Below are 20,130 nucleotides of genomic sequence, written 5' to 3'. Positions count from 1 at the left end.
CTAATCATGGGAAACTCCTCAGACTGCTGTTCCGCATGCAACTATGTTAGAACCTTTTGTACTCATTTTAATGAAGTTATCCTTTACTGATATATTTACACTCTCACTACTTTGGTTAATGAGATGCTCTTACAAACAGGGATAAGAAAATAAGAGGAAGCTGAAAATGTACTTAAGCATTTAATTGTATTTCTGCTTTATGAACCCATTTTTCTTGTTGCTAAGCACAGACTTGCTGAAAGTTATTGCTTGCCTTAAGAGTACAAAACAATGCTGCTGAAGACCTTTGAGTCCATGCTTTGCCACTATGACCAAGGTTCCTGTGCTGGCTTCATCCATCTCTAAGCTGGCTTTCAAGTGGGTGGACAAAGAAAAGGACTGGACTGTGAGTGATTGAATGCTTTCTAATGACCACGGGGAAGCTCGGAGTTGTTGTAACTGCATTTCTGACTACATTCCATTTATTTCATTGCACACCCGTGAAAGATGGCACTTGGAGCCCTGCTTTATTTTGCAGAGGCAAGTTTAATAACCTTTGAGAGAGACATAAAAATGTAAGTACACTATAAGAATAGATAAACTAAGAACATTTTCTTCATATACCTACATAAACATTTTGAAGTCTTAGAAACATGGAAACGCAAACTTAAGCAACTGGCCACCTAAAGGAATCTGACCTCAAGCCAAATTCCTTATGTTTAATTAGAAACACACGTAATTTTGATCTCAGTTCTTATTTTGTCATACGTAAAATATAGTCAGGCTAAGTATTTTACTTCAGAAATATAAATCATAGAAGTCTCTTAAGGCTTTTATCAGATCCGTGTAATATGATCCTGAGTTGTGCCTGGTAGATAAATGTTCCACTCACACCACATTCTTCAAGTGTTTAGCAAAATTTATGGACAGTTTGCTTAATCCTTCTCATTAGTGAAGCAATCTGAAAACTCAGTCATTCCAACCACTCTAGATCTACACAGTACTTAGCACAAGCTTAATAATTGATAATACATATTTTAATCTTGGATCAGTTCGTCAGTTTGAGGGGATTATTTATGAACTGAGCTAACATAAACAGTCACTGACTGGAGCTGTTGGCATGCTGACATTGGAGCCTATACGAATCATCAGATAGACTATCACCATACTTGGCCTTCCATACTCTGGAGGTTAGCTGCTTCTGGCCTCATTATTGCCATAGGAAAAAAGCAACCAAGTGTAGTATCCTTGACAGGAAGTCAAGATTTTGGGATCATCGCTTTTTTTTTTTTTTTTTTGAAAGATTCTAAATCTAAATAAATGGTAGTTGCATATATGTGCAGGAGTCAGACTACTGCAGATTGGTTCAGAGAGTTTTATAAGAGACTATATTATTAACAATATCTCCTTGATACTGAGCTCTACCCTCACGAACAGTCCTGATCTCCATTAAGCATCCCTCTACACACAGATTCTGTGAGGTCATATTTTTTTTAAGTTCCATAATGAATGACTTATTTTTGTCTTTTAGTCCTTAGCTTATTTCACTAATGTTCACTAGGCTTTGTGATGAAGTCAAAGTAGTTGGTAAAAGGTAGAAAATTTTACTTGGCTATGAGGAATAAGTTTATGAGATCTATTATCCAATGTGTTGACTGCAGTTAACAACTATATAGTGTAGTCTTGAAAAATACTGAGTAGATATTAAATGTTCTCAGCACAGAAACTGTAGCTTGTGAGGTGATGCATTTAGATTTAATTATTCTAAAACATACATACTTCAAAACATTATAAATACATGAAAAACATGGGATGTTATCAATTGATTTAAAATAAGGAATTATAATAGGAAATTCCTGTGTTAAAATTTGAAGAAACTTTAATTTTTTTTTAATTTCTTTAAATGATGAGCTATAGCTGGGCAGTGGTGGCGCATGCTTTTAGTCCCAGCACTTGGGAGAAAGGGCAGGAGGATCTCAGTGAGTTCGAGGCCAGCAGCCTGGTCTGCAAACTGAGTTCCAGGACAGACAGACCTGTTACACAGAGAAACCCTGTCTTGAAAAAAATAATGATCTATTACAAAGTTGACATTGGGCACTTGTTTGATCTATTTATAGTGGGAATAATTTCTTGTGTTATGGAAAAGGGGAATATCATTTAAGTTGCAGATAAACTCAAGCTGTAGAAAGGAAACTTTGGACATAAGAATCAGGAACTCTGGATTTCAGTTTGACCTTTGTCACTGACAATGTATCTTGTATACCTAATGATTTATCATCTGTCTAGGCTGCGGTTTGCTCTGTTACAGGAAGGTTTTGGCTAAGATGTCTTGCCAACTTCCTATTTATCTCAAAGGTCCTCTCATTCTTTTAATCTCAGGATTTTGTATGGTCCTTGACCTCTCATTATTTCTGCCATACCTTAGATGTCACTGGTTGTGTTTGGTGATAGTAGTTTAGGACACATCCAGAATATAGATAGCAGCAGTGATAAGAGATGAGGTTTCATGACCTTTGCATTTCCTGCTGGCTCAGAAGGCCTAGGGCTGAAGCAGAAGCCAGTTGTACTTGCATATGTCCAAGTCCTTGCTTTGAAAGATGGTGTCCTGTCATCCTGAATGCAGCAGTACTGTGAGGCTTATGCCTGTTCATTTTCAACCAGTTTGTGTCAGTATCTTGTAGAGGAAATCCACTGCAAACCTTTTCCTTTCACGGTGTTCACAGAGAAAAAATTTAACACGGAGAAATCTACCTTCTTTACTTGTACATCGTAATGATTTCACTCTTTGACCCATAGTGGTAATCTTACTTAGCTACCTCATATTCAAAGAAAATAGATAATACTTGAATTTTTTTCTTTTTCTTTCCTTTCTGCCTTTCTGGATCTCTGTTCTGCTAGGACCCAAAGTATATATCTGACTTTCTCTACAGTTCTTTTCCTGCAGTGTCTCTCTTTAACAACCTGAAGTTATTCTCTTTTGTCGTCTAGATCAAGACTTTTATTTCTCGTCATTGTTGGATTTTAACATAAATACTATCATCCATTACGTTTCAAACTATAATGTATCCCAGAGACAGTATTGGATGGAAATGATGTTTGAGAAGAATTCTAGAAAAATCATGGCCTGTGCTGGAGAAATCCTTGAATGTTGGTAGTGTTGAGGAAAAGGCACTGATTTTTGAGATGAGCCCTTAGAAGTGTTGCAGACTTCAGTTTTGAAGTATATAAGCACACAGCGTTCTTGCTTTTGTTTTTGTTTTATGATGGTGAAGATCCAGCCCCAGTCTCTGCCACTGAGCTACACATAAAACGTCTTGGTTTTTATTTTAATCTCCAAGTTGTTCACTTTAGTGTGCATAAGTAGATAAGACCTATATGCTTGCCTGGGGCAAAGAGTTCTCTGTACCTAGTGATGTAAATTTCACTTCTTTGTGCTGATTGCAAAGTCCCAGTCTCAGGCATGTTGAATCAGAAGTTCTGGGTGTGTACTAGAAGTCTGCATGTCTTAAGGCTATACAACTGATCATGTTAAGAGCCTTTCATAGTTCTACTAGCACTTTGTCCCCGTAGTTTGAGAACTCGAAACTCCCTCTTCCACATGTCCTTGGGAAGGTGGGTTTTCATTGCATTGCTTTAAATGCTTGCCATTTATTTGTTTGAATTTGCCTTAATTCTAAAGACAAGAAAGAGTGGAGACTGTGGAAGTATGCCATCATATCCAATTCTGTCTTGGATATCATGGCATACTTCCACAGTCTCAACACTCAGCCCGCTGAGGCAGGATGATCTTGTAAGATGAAGGACATTTTGGGAAACCTAGATATTCTCATCCTGGTCAAGGCAACATGGGAAGCATCTACCTAAGAAAGAAACAAAAAAGGAAGTGCTGACAAAGAGTAGCCTCATGAAAGAAAGAAAAAAAGACAAAGACAAAGAGAAAATGATGATAGACAAAAACAAAACCAAGCAGAGATTCAAGAAGGAAATCTGCCTTTGGATACTTCGGTATAAGATAGTAAAGAGGAAATTAGAAATTGGGTGTTATTTATAAGGGGTTCTAGAGTTGGCAGTGAAACAAAGGTCTCTGCTCTTCAGATAGTTAGGAGAATAAGGCTACAGCCGGGGGTCGGGGGGAATCCTTGGTTTAAGTTTTCTTCTACTTAAAAGTCGATGTTTTGCAGAAGTTTTAAGCCCAGAATTAGAGTTGACTTGTAAATACTTTGTAAGGGATGGTTCTGTCTGTTTTTCTGTCTCCAACTTACTGTTACTCAATTGAAATTCTTAAACTGTATTGCTAAGTTAGGATTCACTTCATAGCTTCCTTAAAATGTGAAATGTGACTTGGGTTTTAAATGCATGATTTACATATTTTGCAGGAGCCCATTTATTACAGAAAGCAGTGAACAGCTGTGTCCTCCCTAGGGTTGATAGCTTCACTTAAAGCCTTTTAAAACACCAATTAAGAAGAGTAGAATTTAATTTCTGTTTCTTATTACCTTCTTATTAGTAAGTTAGCTAATAGTATACTCCTCAGTTTGTATTATTAGATGGTACATCCAATATGCATTGTTAATCAAGTCTGTAGTTCCAAAGTTCAGGTATATCAAAAAATCCCGAGGGGCCGTGAAGATAGCATCATTAAAGTAAAGTGTTTACTCTGCAAGCATGAGGACCCAAGTTTGATGCCCAGAACCCATGTAAAATCCTGGTGGGGTGGATGCAAGTTTGTAATCCTTGTACTGGGGAGGTGGAGATAGGGTAGACAATTGATGACCAGACTGCATGGCCTATCGGGTGAGCCTCTTTTCCAGTGAGAAACCATGTTTTTGTTGTTGTTTTGGTTTTCTGGGGCAGGGTTTCTCTGTGTAACCTTAGCTGTCATGGAATTCACTTTGTAGACCAGGCTGGCCTTGAACTCAAAGAGATTCACATGCCTCTGGCTCCAGAGTGCTGGGAGTAAAGGACTGTGCTGCAACACCCCGACAAGAGACCATGTCTTAAAAATACAAGGTAGGGACCAGTGAGATGGCTCAACAAGGTAAGATGCTTGCCACATAAGCCGGGTGACCTGAGCTCAGTCCTTGGAAAGAAGAGACTATTCCACAAAGGTTGTCTGACACGCATGCACTGTGGTACTTATGCCACCTCCATAATAATAATAATAATAATAATAATAATAAAATTTAAAGACATAAGACAAGTTGGGCAGCTCCTGAACAATGTCACCCAAGGTTGACTTCTAGCCTCCCCATGCAGATACACACACGTACCTACACCCAAATTTGAACCCACATACCCATTCACTTACACATACACATATTCACTTTCACATACACATATTCACTTTCACATACACATATTCACTTTCACATACACATATACACCTTAAAGAAAGAAAGCAAAAACTTGACACTGGATTTTTTTTTTTAATTCCACTCTAAATTTAGGAAGTTATAGTGAGGTGAACTCATCCTCAAATTCTTTCATGACTATTTCCACCACAAGATACTAAAATGAGGAAAAATTATGACACAAACCACAAAGAGGTAACTGTGGGTTAGCTGCCATATATATGACAGTAATCACAGTAAATTGTTGGTAAAAGGCTACACCAAAGGAGCTGTGCCTGGTTGTTCACACCTATAATTCCAGCACTTAAGAAGTCCAAGGCAGAGGATCACAAGTTCTAGGGTAGCCTGGGCAATGAATTGGGAAAAACATAAACAAAACCAAACTGAGAACAAAAGAAGCCAACAATGCTCCATAACATCTGTAGTGCTGGTAATTGAGTCGTTGAAAAGAAATCCTAACCAAATGTGAACTGTGGAGAGTCACTTATAACCCACTAAAAGCCCCTCTGGGAGCCGTATGGGAATTTCCATGTATATTGTCTGCATCTAGAGATGTACGCAGGAGATGGTGACTGAAGGTGGGTATGGATGCACACTAATCTTGAACTAGAGAAAAAAAAGAAAACACTCGGAAATGGAAAGTATATTTTTGAGAAAAGAAAATTAAACCACGTGGAGGAGAAAATATGGGAAGCTTGGAAGGTGACTAGATCATGTGCTAACTTTATTTTAGGTAAGATGAGAAAGAGAAGCACATGGCAATCTTCAATTGCAGTGCAAGACAAAGAACTTGATGTGAAAACTTCAGCGGCTTCTTTGGCTAATGAAGTGAAACACAAAGGATATGCAGATTCTGTAATTGTCTCCTGAAATCCATGTTGAGATGAAACATCGGGAAATTATAGTAAATGAACAGATGCTTTAGGTTTAGTGGGCAAATTTGATTGAGTGACTAGAACCACTAACATCTTTTTCGGTTTTGAAGAAGCTCAAAGTAAAGTTTTAGACTAACAGGTCCCTCAAGTATACTTTAATGATGTTCTCTTTGAAAGGCTTGACAAATCTTCATTTTCAACCTGATCTGCAGTGGCTCTTTAGCAATAAGAATATAAAAAAGGTTGTCTCATGGGATGAATTTTGCATCTTTTAAGGCAAAAGCTATCTCTGTATCAAGAAAGGACAGTACAGTTATACATATAAGCATAGCCAATGTACATATGTATGCTTAGTTCTAGATTGTATTGTGTTGTCTAATTTTAGTTCCCTTCTGTAAGATGACTTGAAAAAATTTTTCTTTAGAATTATTGTAATTATACACATGATGGGGTGTTGCATGATAATTTGGTACCCACAAAACAGTGTGTAACAATCAAACTGGGGTAGTTAATATTGATACCTCCTTAAACATAAAAATTAAAGACATAACAGTAGTATATATTTATGTGGTATGATACAGTATTTCCATGTGTATATGCTAAATGTGCACACCATATATGGTAATTAACATTCTTATCTCTTTATCATTACCTTGTGTTATTCATAAAACATATTAGCTTATTGCGAACTGTACCCCCCCAACTCACACACTATACATTTGAACTTATAAACCTCTTTGCTATGTTTGGCTACCTGCCATCCAAACTCCCCCATGCTCTCCTCCCAACTCTTCCAATTGTCTTGTTAAAGCATACTTATGTAAAAAGGATATGTAGATTTTTGTCTTTTGCATGTCTTACTTTCCGTAATGCCATCTACTTCTATCCATTTTGTTGTAAAGGATAGTATACCATGCTTTTGATAGCTGTTATTCTATTTGTGTAAATGTGTATATACATCACATTTTTCTTATTTAGTCATCTCTTCTCTGTATAGTACCTAGACTAATTCCTTATGTTAGTTCTTATGAATAGTGCCTAGCTATTGTGAACAGGCATGAGAGTGCGCACATCTCTGACACGGTTACTTCATTTTCTAAAAAGGTAAACTCAAGTGTCTGATATCTGTATCAAATGCTAGATCTATTTTTGGTTTTCTGAAGACTGTTCCTACCATTCTTTGTAGTGGTTATGCTAATTCCCTTTTCTCTACACCCTTAGAAACATTTGATATATATTGAGTGTGATAAATATGAAAATGTGCATGAAGTATGCTATAACTTTAATCTGATTTTCTTTAAAAAGTTTGATTCATGGGGCTGGAGAGATGGCTCAGTGCTTAAGAGCACTGGCTGTTCTTGCCAGAGACCCAGGTAACAGCTCACAACTGTCTTTAACTCCAGTTGTTGGAGATCCAATGCTCTCTTTGGGCCTCCATAGGTACCAGGCACATATGTGGTATACTTACGTACATGCAGGAAAATAAAAATAAACGCACATAAAATAAAAATAAACCTAAAGGAAATTGATTCAAAGCATTTGGATTTACTCTCTTCTTTTTTCCCCTTAGAATAATATAGCTGATCCAGAAGAACTGTTCACAAAATTAGAGCGCATTGGAAAAGGCTCTTTTGGAGAAGTTTTCAAAGGAATTGATAACCGTACCCAGCAAGTGGTTGCAATTAAAATCATTGACCTTGAGGAAGCTGAAGATGAAATAGAAGACATTCAGCAAGAAATAACTGTTTTGAGTCAGTGCGACAGCTCATATGTAACAAAATACTATGGCTCCTATTTGAAGGTAATGTGCTTGTTATATATTATTTCATAAGGTGTTCATGCTGTATTATTTCATATGGTGTTTTCATTATATTTTGTTTTTTAACTCTGTTTTTGAAAGGTAGTATCTTCTTTGTTCTCTCTCTCTCTCTCTTTCTCTCTCTCTCTCTCTCTCTCTCTCTCTCTCTCTCTCTCTCTCTCTCTCTCTCTCTCTCTAAGACAGGGTCTCACTATGTAGCCCTGGCTGTCCTGGAACTCACAATATAGAACAGGCTGGTCTTGATCTCATAGAGATCTGCCTGCTAGTATTAAAGGCAGAGACTTAAATTAGGATTTGGCTATCTCTACCCTCCATGCAGAATCCAGCTCCATTTATGGTGTCAACTAAAGCATTGTTAGAGTTAGCAGCCACTGCTTGAAAATACTCCAGAGCTTAGACACACTCTTCTATCCCTGAACTTTGGTACAGGCCAGAAGAAAGGTTTGTGGTCTTTAAGGCCATATTGCCACATAAAAGCTGTACCCCTGGATTTCTACAGCTGTTCTTAATATTCTAATCTGTCTCAAACCCAGAACTGATTAAGTTGCATAGCATTGAGTTATAGTGGTTATTTATGCATTTTTCTCTTACACGGATGTGAGCTCATTGATAACACAGTTTAGCTTGACTGATCCTAGTTTTTATATCCCTCGGTCCAGCAAATGACTAATACTGAGCACATGATATAGTTTACCTGCACCATCACCAGGTTCTTGCTTTCTTCCTCCACAACACTAAAATCTATATGATCAAATTCTTCATTCACAGAAGATGGTGCAATATTTACAGAGACAGTTCCCATCCCACGCACAATGACATGTTCTACCCCAAAGTGATATATGACAAGTGTGTTCATTTATCCAGTGACTCACAGCTGCATTCTTTAATAAATAAATCCTTTTCCTACTGTCAAAAAGTAATAAAGAAAGATAAAATAAATAAGAGACAAATAAATATGAAAGAAACTACTTGCAGCCCAGTGTGAGCCATTTCGCTATGGGCGGTAGCATTAAATCCAAGTTGTGAGTGGAGACATTGCCACAGTAGTATGGATTCACTGCATAGCTTTACTAACAGTGCTTCTAAGAGGCGGGAGTGCATGTCTGGAGCTCAGGCATGTGCAGAAAGATTTCCAGCTCTGTGCAGATGGAAGTTTCAGTACGGTGGTGCCTGAGTTGTCTGAGATGTGAATAAAATGTTGCCATCAAGACATTTAGCCTCCCTCCAGAGAGCTTGCTTTCCCTCATATCCACCAGACTAGTTAGTGTGGGAAGTACAGGTTCCCAAAGAGATACTTTAGTTCTACCCGAGTGTGAGCTAGCAGTCTAATGCAGTGGTCCCACTTGGTGTGGATCCAGTACAGCTACAGATCCAAGATCTGAACTGTGGACCGTCATGGGGCAGCCATTAATCCCAGGATGAGGAAGTGGCATAGTTTGGGAGAATAGAGGCTCCTTTTCCCATTGCCTCAGCAGTTATTTGCCTCATGAGCAAGGCTGTGTTGTTGTGCCTTCCTGGAAAATTGGCTGTTGATCACTTCAGCAGTAATGATGGCAGTATCTTCAGCAGTAATGATGGCAGTATCTTCTGGAGCAGTCCACTTGGGGCCACAGTGGTTCCTACTGCACGGCGATACCTTTCTTTTCTGTTCCTAGACATCTCTTGGCTGCACAGGTATGCTAGTGTCACAGGTGACCCTTTCTGTGGAGAGATCCTGCTCCTTTGTGTCTCCCATGTTGTTACAGTTAGGGCTATGAGTTATTTTGGTTTGTGTATATGTTCTTTCTCATTCTCTTCTTTCCACCCCTGTGTGTGTGTGTGTGTGTGTACATATACATGTTTACGTTGATACTAAAAGTCATCAAGCTTACTGACTTTGCAAAACTTATTTAATTCTAATATTGTATGCTTTGGATGGAACAGGAGTGAATTCACTATAGAGTCAGTCAACAGCTAGAAACTGTGTCATACAAGGTACCAGGTGCTGGAGATATAAAATGAATAGCATGCCCCTGTAACCAGAGAACACTCATTCCAGTATTACAAAAAAAGTACAGATTTTCTGATAAAAGTATGTATGCCAGGTTACAGGTGAAATGGACGGGAGTGTAGCCTAGCATGCTTGTCCTGTTGGGTTCCATTCACAGGACTGCAAAAATTAAACTCAAACAAAAGCTGCATATTAATAAGCGCAAAAAAGCAAGTGATTACTTGTGTATTTTTAATCAAGAACAGCATGAAGAAATGGCCTCAAGAAAGAGGTGATGAGGCTGGAAAATTCTAATTTCAGCATTTATTACTAAGAGTTAGCTGTCATCATATTTTACTACACATGAAAAAGTCTGGTTCTTTGTAGCATAATGTTTGCTTTTGTATTCATTCCTTAAATATCTAACTTGGCAGGTCATATTGTTTTATGGAATGCTTTGGAGTGATTTCTCCATCTCAGGACCTTTAGGATCTCCCTCTAATTCCCACAATGGGCTTTGTTGCAGGCAGCTCTGGGAATTTTCTGTCATACATTGCTCTTTCTGGATTGAATACTGGTAATTCCAGATTCTCTAGAGCAAACATGACCCTTGTTATTTTTAGGCACCTAGATCAGATAAGCTATTTTCAGTGGCTGCCTTAAAATGTTAAATAAACCCTATTTAAAATCTTTTCATAATATTTTATTTTAAATCAGCAGTTCCATGGTGGTGAAGATTTTAATAGTTACTAAGAACCTTTGTTTAGTACAGTTTGCTCATAGGCAACTGTTGTAGCTGTGTGGGTTTTTATTTGTGAGATACCATATTTTTAAAATACTACCTTCAAACCTAGCTTAGTAGTATCTACATACTAGTCATCTAGTAATTACTTCAGCTATTAATATGTACAAACTGATGCTTTATTTTGTCCCAGATATTGACTGTAGGATGTGTTTACACTAGTCCATGTTTGAAAACTAATATCCAATATATTTACAAAAGGATAAAACTGAATATTTTCATCTTTATCCATCATTAATGGAGGGCCTGGAAAAGGGTATTTGAAGAACCTTTTCCTTTGTGACAAAACTGTATAAATGTAGTTATAGATAAATGGTTATACATACAAAACTTAGAACTGTTCTGTGATTTAAGTCACTTCCTCTTTGAGTCGCATGTGGTGTGTGTGTGTGTGTGTGTGTGTGTGTGTGTGTGTGTAATTGAAACCCAGAGACTTACACATGGTTGATACATATTACCGCTAAGCTAAATCCTAGGCCTAAGTGTCCAGGTTGGCCCTGTACTCATGGTTTCCTGCCCTTACCTTGTGGAGCTTTTTGAGTACTGTTATTAACCACCCTTGTGGGCGAAGTATTTTAGTGAAATTAATCAACTCTTTATTTTCCATTTGTATTGATGCGTAGGCATGCATTTTTTTTTTGTTTTTTGTTTTTATTATTATAAACTAAAACCACATCAAATCTAACAGGGTTCTCTTTAAAGCAGTCAGCGTAACTTAAGACCACATCCTGTTATTACCATGAGGGAATGGCTTTGTCAATTGACTTAGACACATACTGGGGGCCTGTCCTTGCATTTTACATGCCAGTGGAGTTTGTGAGTCAGCTTACTTGATCACAGAGGATATGGGATTTACACAGGGTATCATACATAACCAAGACTTTACTGTCAGCCAGGGTAAAAAGTGACTTTACTGTAAGCTGGGCTAAAAAGTTATTACATTTGAGAGAAAATTATATGTTCTCTAAAACTGTGTGCTGTTGTCGTGATTTCCTTCAGACATGCAAAAATGTACTAGGTGTTCATTTTGACTGAGCTCGCTGTAGGACTTAAAAACAAGAGTAAAAAGCAGACATACACATCAGTGTGACCACAGTGTTTCCCTTTCATTTTTTGCTCACTGCAGATTTTCTTGACAAAGTTAGTCTTTTATGAAGAGTGCTAAGGTACACAAACATTTTCCTACTGATCACATAATAGTGCAAGAATCTTTTATAATCTTTAAATATTTTGTTAGTTCAATGTAATTTTTAAATGAGGCTCATTCAGGCATTGACTAGAATTTGAGTCACGCTTGTATTAGCTGATGAAATTGTCTGTTTATGTTAAGGAAATATGGTCCCATCTGAAGGTCCATATATACCACAACCAGTATTTGTTTTGAAAATGAAGTGAAATGTTCCAGAGTAAAATCTTTAGTTGTACAGCCTTCATGTTATTTTTTTTTTTACAACAAAACTGTGTTTGTGATTTCATGTAGAATATGTTCAATGCCTCTGGAATATTCTTTTATTTGAAAATGTGCTTATAAGGCTTGAAGGTCATTTCTTTCTCCTTTGTAAAATGTTCTTTTCTAAAAATAAAAGTGCCTTTAGGCTTAGCAGAATCCATCTCTGAGAAGGCCCATACTTCAACAGGCATGTGTTTATTGAATGCCTACTATGTGCATTCATCTCATTGCCTGTAATCTTCTCAGGCAGTCTCATCCACTTTATTCTGACAGCTTGCCTCCTTCCTCAGCCCTAGGTATGTGTTTCAGATTTTTCTCTTGTTACCTACTTATATTTGAGTATACTGAGGGCAAAAACACTAACCCTGGGGAAGTAGCGTTTGAACTACTGGAGCTTTGACTTTGTGGGCTGTGGGTTATGAACGATGGGTTCACAACTGGAAAAAACGCCATGTAGAAGGGGTAAAGTTTCTGGCCACATTCTTCATATAGCTATCTCTACTGTCCCTTATAATTCTATAAAATCATTCAGGCTACATTAAAATCATTCTAGAAATGGATAGTGGTGATAGTCGAACAACAATGCAAAAATGGCATACTTCAAAATGAACCGTGAATATATCAGCTACTCTCCAGGGCAGAGACCATCCCAACACAAATTAAACTCTATGTTTTGTTTGTATTTTTAAGAGAAAAAGCATGAAGTTGGGTGGGGATAGAGAGGTGGGGTCAGAGCTGGGATATGCTTCCTTGGTGTTTCTTTTTTGACTGTGCTCCCTCAGGCCTTGCCTGAGTCCAGAATACTCTCCTGCGAAGCTTGTCTCTAGAAATAGAGGGATCTAAAGAAGACAGCCACAAAAACCTCTCAAATCCCTGGCTTGTTTCAAAGTTCCAGGGAACAGCTCGCTTACTGCTAGGAAGCCTTATTTTCCGACGTAGAAGTTACTCAGTTGTGACTTGAGAAAACTCAGCCATATATCCTGTTTTGTGAGGTCACTGCTTATAAGCTTTCTATGCATCCATTTTGGTGACAGTTGGAAAGCTTCCATTTTGAAATGGCACAAACCAAATGGCATGCATTGTTTTTTAACTAGAAAAACAGGTGCTTTCGTTCATGCAGAACAGCAAAGTAGAAGCATATTTTATAGGGACTTTCTTTTAAATGTCAGGCACACAGGAACCATTCTGAGTGCACGTGGTAGAAGGAGTAGAGTTTCTTATTAGAAACAAGTCTGTGGTGAGTGAATAAATCTTAATTTATAAGTCATTATAAGAATTTTTTTTTCTTCCTCTTAAAACAGGTAAAACCGTACCGCGTTCGCAGTTGTCAGGTTCTCAGTGCCTGACGATACAAAGCACAGAGGCTCCTGTGTCTACATTAGAAAATAAGACATAGATGCCCACAATAATAGGGGAGGCAGCAGAGGTCTCGTAGCCATCATGTAATACAAGTGCTTTGCTTCCTGGGTTCAAGCTCGACTGCAATGGTGGAACAAAGTGGACAGCAAGATTACTGGAGGGGGTGTGAAGAGGATAGGGACACTTTCTCTTATATCTCCCACATAGAAACAGGTTTACCAGGGGTTGGAGAGGTGTCTCATCAGCTAAAATGCCTGACATGCAAGGATCAGGACCAGAGTTCAAATCCCTGCAACCTAGGTAGAAGTTCTGTAAGTACATATGGCCTTTCATCCCAGCCTGCTAGAAGCAGAGACAGAAAACCCGCAGAGCAAGCTGTCTAACCAGACTAGCCAAAACAGTAACTTCAAAGTTCAGTGGGGGGGACCCTAAAACACTGGTCTCTGTATATAAGGTAGGTAGAAAGGAATGCAGGAAGCCATTCACCTTCAGGCTTCTACACACGTGTGTTTCCAGACACGTGAAAACTGTGTATGTGCGCACGCGCGCGCACACACACACATCATGCATACCCATGTACAAGAAAAAAGACTTCCTGTGTGTCTTATATTTGTTCTATGTGAACATTCTCTCCCTAACTCCAGAGTAAGCTACATCCCAGCTTCCCTACAATGTCAATACAACTGTCCTCATCTCATGAGTGTTTGTATCTCTGGAGTCCATTTCCTGCCTTGATAAAGTTCCAGTCCCATGGAAATGTTGCACACATTAAATTGAACCCCTGAATGCTGTTGTGTAATGTTAAAAGTACGAATGCTAGTAGCAGTGACCCACAACTGAGGCTTTCAAGTGACAAAAATAGTACATGTGTCATAAGTTGAAGCATAGCAATGACCATTTTCCGCTAGTAAAATGGTTAATGTAGAAAACTGTAGGTAGTACCTCTGGCATACTTCATGCTATGCTACTATGGAGTCATGTATGTTAAAATTATCTTTGAGAGCATCTATCCCCGCCCCCTTCTCCTGGAACCTAGACGTTATTTTAATGAGGAAGCACAGGCTTCAAAAACTTAAATATTTTACTTGGAAATGGGCTAACAGAACACAATTCATTCACAGCGTGAGCTGCTGTCAGCCTAGTTAAACCTGCCTTTCCACCTCTAGTCAAGTCTCTGGTCTCACAAATTTTCAGCGAATACCATTCATGGACTGCTATAGAGAAAGAAGTTTTTCAAGCTATGTCTGAAAGAAAGAGGAAGTTGGTGATTTATTTTAAAAAGGTTTTATGGGGGGGGGTGCAGGAGATCAAATCTAGTGCCTCATAGAGTGCTACTGTACTATTCTGGTCATCGTGTATTGATCCAATAGAGCTAGAAGTGTGTGTGTGTGTGTGTGTGTGTGTGTGTGTGTGTGTGTGTGCGCGCGCGCGCGTGTATTTTATAGTGCATTTCTTTATATCTCACCTATAAGCATTTTCGCTTGTTCAGCTCCCAATGAAGTGTCAGGCTTGGAACTTAACAATCTGTAGCTGTCATAGTAAACTACATGTTCTCATTTCATGGGGGGGATTTATTTTAATTCCAAGTGTTGCAAACATATTAAAATTATGGCTGGTAAAAGTTCTAAAATGTATTAAAACAAATGGAACAATGCAAAATGTCTTCACACTCTAAAATTACACAGATAGCATTCAAAAATTTCCACAGAATCCACTTGCCTCCTTACGTTTTTATGTAAATTATACTTTTCCTTCAATATTACTCCAGATAGTGACTTAAAGTTATCGTTCCTTTTCTGGCTTTTATAAAAACTAGAAAGAGTTAAATAGTGATGTGTGGCACTTATGTATGTTTAGATGCCTTGTTTAGATAGGTTTGCAAGAGGTACAGGAATCTGACTCTTTGTAATTTTCTATGGAAAGATAATATATATATTCTGGGTCCCAAACAACTGTGTTAACATCTGTATTTATAACCAGTGGACTGGTTACTATGTAAGATTTAAGTTATTTTCCATATGTGATTTGGGGCCAGGCATGTAACTATTAAATTGTTTTATGTCCTTACAGGGTTCAAAACTATGGATTATAATGGAATATCTAGGTGGAGGTTCAGCTTTGGATCTTGTGAGTATTTTAAACTGTAATTATGTAAACTGTAGCTTTTGGGCAAGCTAAGTTATTCAGGAAAGATGTTCACCTTGAACTTTGTTTTGGGTAATGCGCACAAACTGTATTACAGATTTGGTCATGCTGCTGACAATCTTCGGGTATACAAGAAATACAAATATCTCAGTAAAATAAAGTCATGAATTCAGAGTCAATGTTTGCCAATTGCTGTCAGTTTTGACATTTTTATGCTTCCCTTAATACCGAATATTCTTGGAGTTAATAAAAATACATTATGGGGGATGGAAAGATGGGTCACTGGTTAAGAGCACTGGCTGCTCTTCTAGAGGACCCAAGTTTGATTCCCAACACTCAGCTGGCAACTCACAGCTAGCTGTGCTTCCACTTCCAAGGGATTCAGTGCCTTCTTCTGGCCTCCTAGGCACCAAGCACATAAGTAGTGTAATGCCATGTATATCCATAAAATAATAATCAAAGAAAAACTTTAAATACCATTATTGAGATAACTGTCACTAACACTGATCATGAACCAAACGTTTGAGTCTTTGAAAATGTGTGTGTCAACACTCTCACCCCCAACATGATTGTATTAGGAGAGATATTGAAGTCATGAGAATGGAGCCTTCAGGGATGCAACAGTATTCTTGTCAAAGTGATCCCTGGAGGCCTCTGTAACTTTCCTTCTATTATGTGAGCATATAATGAAGGCCATCTGGAAACCAGGAAGAGTGGTCTCAGGAGATATCCATCTGCCTAGACCCCCAGAACTGAGAAATCCGTGTTTGCTGTTTAATTCAGCCTGTCTGAGATGCTCTGTTATAGCAACCTGAGGTGGGTAAGACTGAGGTGTTTTTTTAATCCACTTGGCATGTAGATATGGCTTTCTAAAGAGGGATTTCTGCTCCTCAGTAGGTCATTTGAAAATGTCGTGTTCCCCCCCCTCCTTTGGTTGTTAAAAGAACTGAAAAGTGTTACTATCGTTGCATTTTTAAATTGTGTACATTATCATTTATTAATCTACTTATTATGAGGGCGGAGAAGGGGTGCACACAGTCCTTGGGTTACATAAGAAAGTTAGAGGGCACGTTACCAAAGTCTGTTCTCTCCTCCTACCCTGTGCATTCTGGGAATTGAATTAGGTCACTGGGTTTGATGGCAAGTGCCTTTACTCATTGAGCCATCTACTAGTCCATTTTCCTAAAATCTGGTGGTGTGTAGCTCCACCCAATGAAGACATGTTCACTGATTGTTTTTCCTAAATTGTTGTGACGATATCAAAGTTGATCCCTCCCTTGAAAAATTATGAGTGTGCAATATATTTAAAATGTAATATAAATTATAATAGTAAACTTGTTATATATTGATCATTGGATGGACATATATTGGTTTGAAGTTCTCCATCTGGCTGTAGTCATCAAGGTCTGTTACTTTGAAGAAGACACATAGACTCTTTGGACTTGGAGATCCTGTAGCACAAAGAACTAAGTTCTTATATTTTTAATAGTATGTGACATATTTGGGGGTTTTGTCCTTTTGTGTTTAAGGCCCAGAATGTCCTGGAACTCATAATCTTCCTGCCTCAACATCCCTGAGTGTTCCAACTTGTTTTGAGGCAGGATCTTCAAACCCTCTCATATACACTCCTTAACTCTCTTTCAGATCATGACCTCTTTCTTCATTGTTATTACATGACTATGTGCACACATGTGTGTTCCTAAATATAATTTCCATCTTTTACCACTTTCAATTCCTTTCTTCAATACTTAAAATTTTTAACTGTAGAATTCTTTCACTTTCTAGGTTAGATATATGTAAATTCCAAAGTATTTTATGTCTTTGAAACAATGGTAAATGAGATGACTTCCCTAGTTTCTCTTGTTTTTAGCATGTTTGCTATTGGTATATATAATGGATATTTATTTTTGTGTGTTAAATTTGTATCCTGTCATGAAAGTGATGAGGCTGGAAAAATGGCTCAGTGGTTAAGTGCATTGGCTGTTCTTCCAGAGGACCTATATTTGATTTCCAGCACCCCTTGGCAGCTAACAACTGTCTGGATACATACATGTAGACAAGATACTAATGCACACAAAATAAAATCCTTAGCCCTGACTGCCTTAAATTTTCAAAAAATATTATGACTAAAAAGATGTCTGAGAGATTTTCTTGGTGGGAGGGTGGATGTTCCATACTTAAAACTATTCCACAGAAACGACAATTAATCTTAATGGAGAGCCTCACCTCCTAGGAATGCATGGTAGCTTATGCATTTATCCAGTTTGTTAATCCATCCTTGACTTTACCCTTAATCTTCACTATTTCTCTCTCCTTTCCAGTGCAGCAACTTCTTATAGAAAAAAAATCTTCCATGCATATGAGTTTAAGCTCTGTTGTCTTGAACATGAATGACCATATTTCTATACCACCAGGTCTTGCCGTTGCTCAGCTCTACCTCTCCAATTCCGTAAACACTGATAGCCCTTTGCGGGTTCATCACTTACTTTGGGTCCCCTAAGACACTCATCATATCTTTCCTCTGTTTTATAGGCATTGGAAAAGCTACACTCACTAATAGTAATGTGATCTATTGTCTGCTGGCACAGTCCCAGCTAACAACCCTAACCTGCATCCACTACTAATAGTTTGGTCAGTTTAATGTAATGCCTGAGTCAAACAAACATATTTCCTTTATCTCATATTGCTACCTACTTCTTCACAAAAGACAAGTGGCAGGTTAATATAAACATAATGAATGTAACCATATTGGTTAAAAGTCTAGGTACCCAATCCCAGCTCTATTAAATGGCTCACTGATACTGAGCATGTCAGTTACGCTGTGACTTAATCTCCTCAAATGTTAAATTAGGTGAAGAAAATGGGTTAGAAAGCTCTAGTTCTGCTTTTCTAGCTAAAACTAAAATTAACAATACTATTGTTTAATTATACAGCAAAGAAGATACTGAGATAGCATGTTGCTCCTTCTCAATGTATAGTCATAGGTGAAAGCAATCACTTTTGGTTATCCAAGAATTTGTGGAGAAGCTAGAGTAAACAAGATGGATTCTGAGCAGACTGTTTCTCCATTCAAACTGGCACTCAACTAATTGAATAACATGACACTATGAATTGTGATTTATTGTCAGGACTATACACTGTACACCTCAAGCGTCTTATTCCAGGAAAGCCATTCCTTGCAGATGAACAGACTTTGACCATATTAGATGCAATGTTATGGAATTTATTATTTTCTGCTTCTATCTAAAACATTTACATGGTCTTGCACAAAGACATTGGGTAGCGTGGATAAGGCATGAGCCCCATGGAAAGAAGCCTGGAACAATATTCCTAGTTATGAAAGGAGGCCTACTGTAGCATGCTGCCTCGGGGACTGGCAGGAAGTGAAAGGAATGCAGGGAAAACCCATAAACCCGCAAGTGCAGGGTCTTTAAAAGACCAATTGTCCCTCTTCTGCATATCCTTACTTTCAAACCCAGGCAGATTATACAAGGCAGGTATGTTGCCCTGGGGCAGAGGCTTAGAACTTTGCAAAGCAGTTTCAGTTAAGCATTCCAAGGCCTTGGCATTATATCTCCCAAGGTTGTATTTGAAATTAAAAGGGAGAAAAAAGAGAGAGAAAGAAAAAGAAAACAAGCAAACATCTCCTCTAGTGTTCCATCTATGTGACATTCCTTCTGTTCCCAGCATACTTTGTTCTCTTTTTGTCACGACTGCCAGCACACCTTAGGAAATATATGCACTACTAGGTTTGAGACTATTTTTGGTATGGTAATGTTCCAGAAGAATCCACCCCCCCCACCATCCCATATCCTTCCCGCCCCATCCCCCTCACCACCACTACAAAGTATTCCCCTTTCAGCCTCCAGTTGAAATTTTACTTAGAATTTTCAACAAATCCTAAATTATGTCATATAGTATTGACTCTTTAAGACCCACTTCATTTTTATAGAACTTTTAAAAGTTCTATATTAGGAAGTGAATTGAGGTATCTATCCCTCACTTAGAAACCCTTCAAAATGATAGTAGGTGACCTTAAATTGTCCTTGCCCAATTTCTTAAGTAGCCAAGAGTATGCCTCTGGCCCTGCCAATGTTTTATGATCATGTGTTAAATTCCAGTCTTAACTCATATGATTATTTAGTTGTTCCACTGGATTTTGGCAGCCATCAATAAAATAATGTCTTACTTTAACCTTTAGAATCAAGTTAATCACTAAACTTTAAATTAAAAAAATGAGGTAGAAGTTGATAGATTTGAAAGTAAATAGATAATGTTACCTCGGAATGGGATCTATTGAATTACAGACATCCCTGGAGGATACAGTGTACCCAGGCCACTCTTAATAGTGAATGGTGAAACCAAAGTACAAGGTCTATTT

General features: G+C 38.1%; 1 protein-coding gene across 1 annotated transcript in view; it reads left to right on the top strand.

The window, feature by feature from the left end:
- Window positions 1-20,130, top strand: part of Stk26 (serine/threonine kinase 26) — a 53,908-nt gene that overhangs the window by 20,900 nt on the left and 12,878 nt on the right. Inside the window, exons 3-4 of the mRNA XM_051178812.1 lie at window positions 7,776-8,006; window positions 15,675-15,731. Coding sequence (XP_051034769.1) covers window positions 7,776-8,006; window positions 15,675-15,731 — 288 coding nt within the window. The remainder of the gene's footprint in view (window positions 1-7,775; window positions 8,007-15,674; window positions 15,732-20,130) is intronic.

The sequence above is a fragment of the Phodopus roborovskii genome, unplaced genomic scaffold, assembly GCF_943737965.1.
Source record: "Phodopus roborovskii unplaced genomic scaffold, PHOROB, whole genome shotgun sequence".
NCBI classification, from domain to species: domain Eukaryota; kingdom Metazoa; phylum Chordata; class Mammalia; order Rodentia; family Cricetidae; genus Phodopus; species Phodopus roborovskii.
The sequence above is the reverse complement of the archived record's forward strand: the minus strand, read 5'-3'. Positions and strand labels throughout refer to the sequence as shown.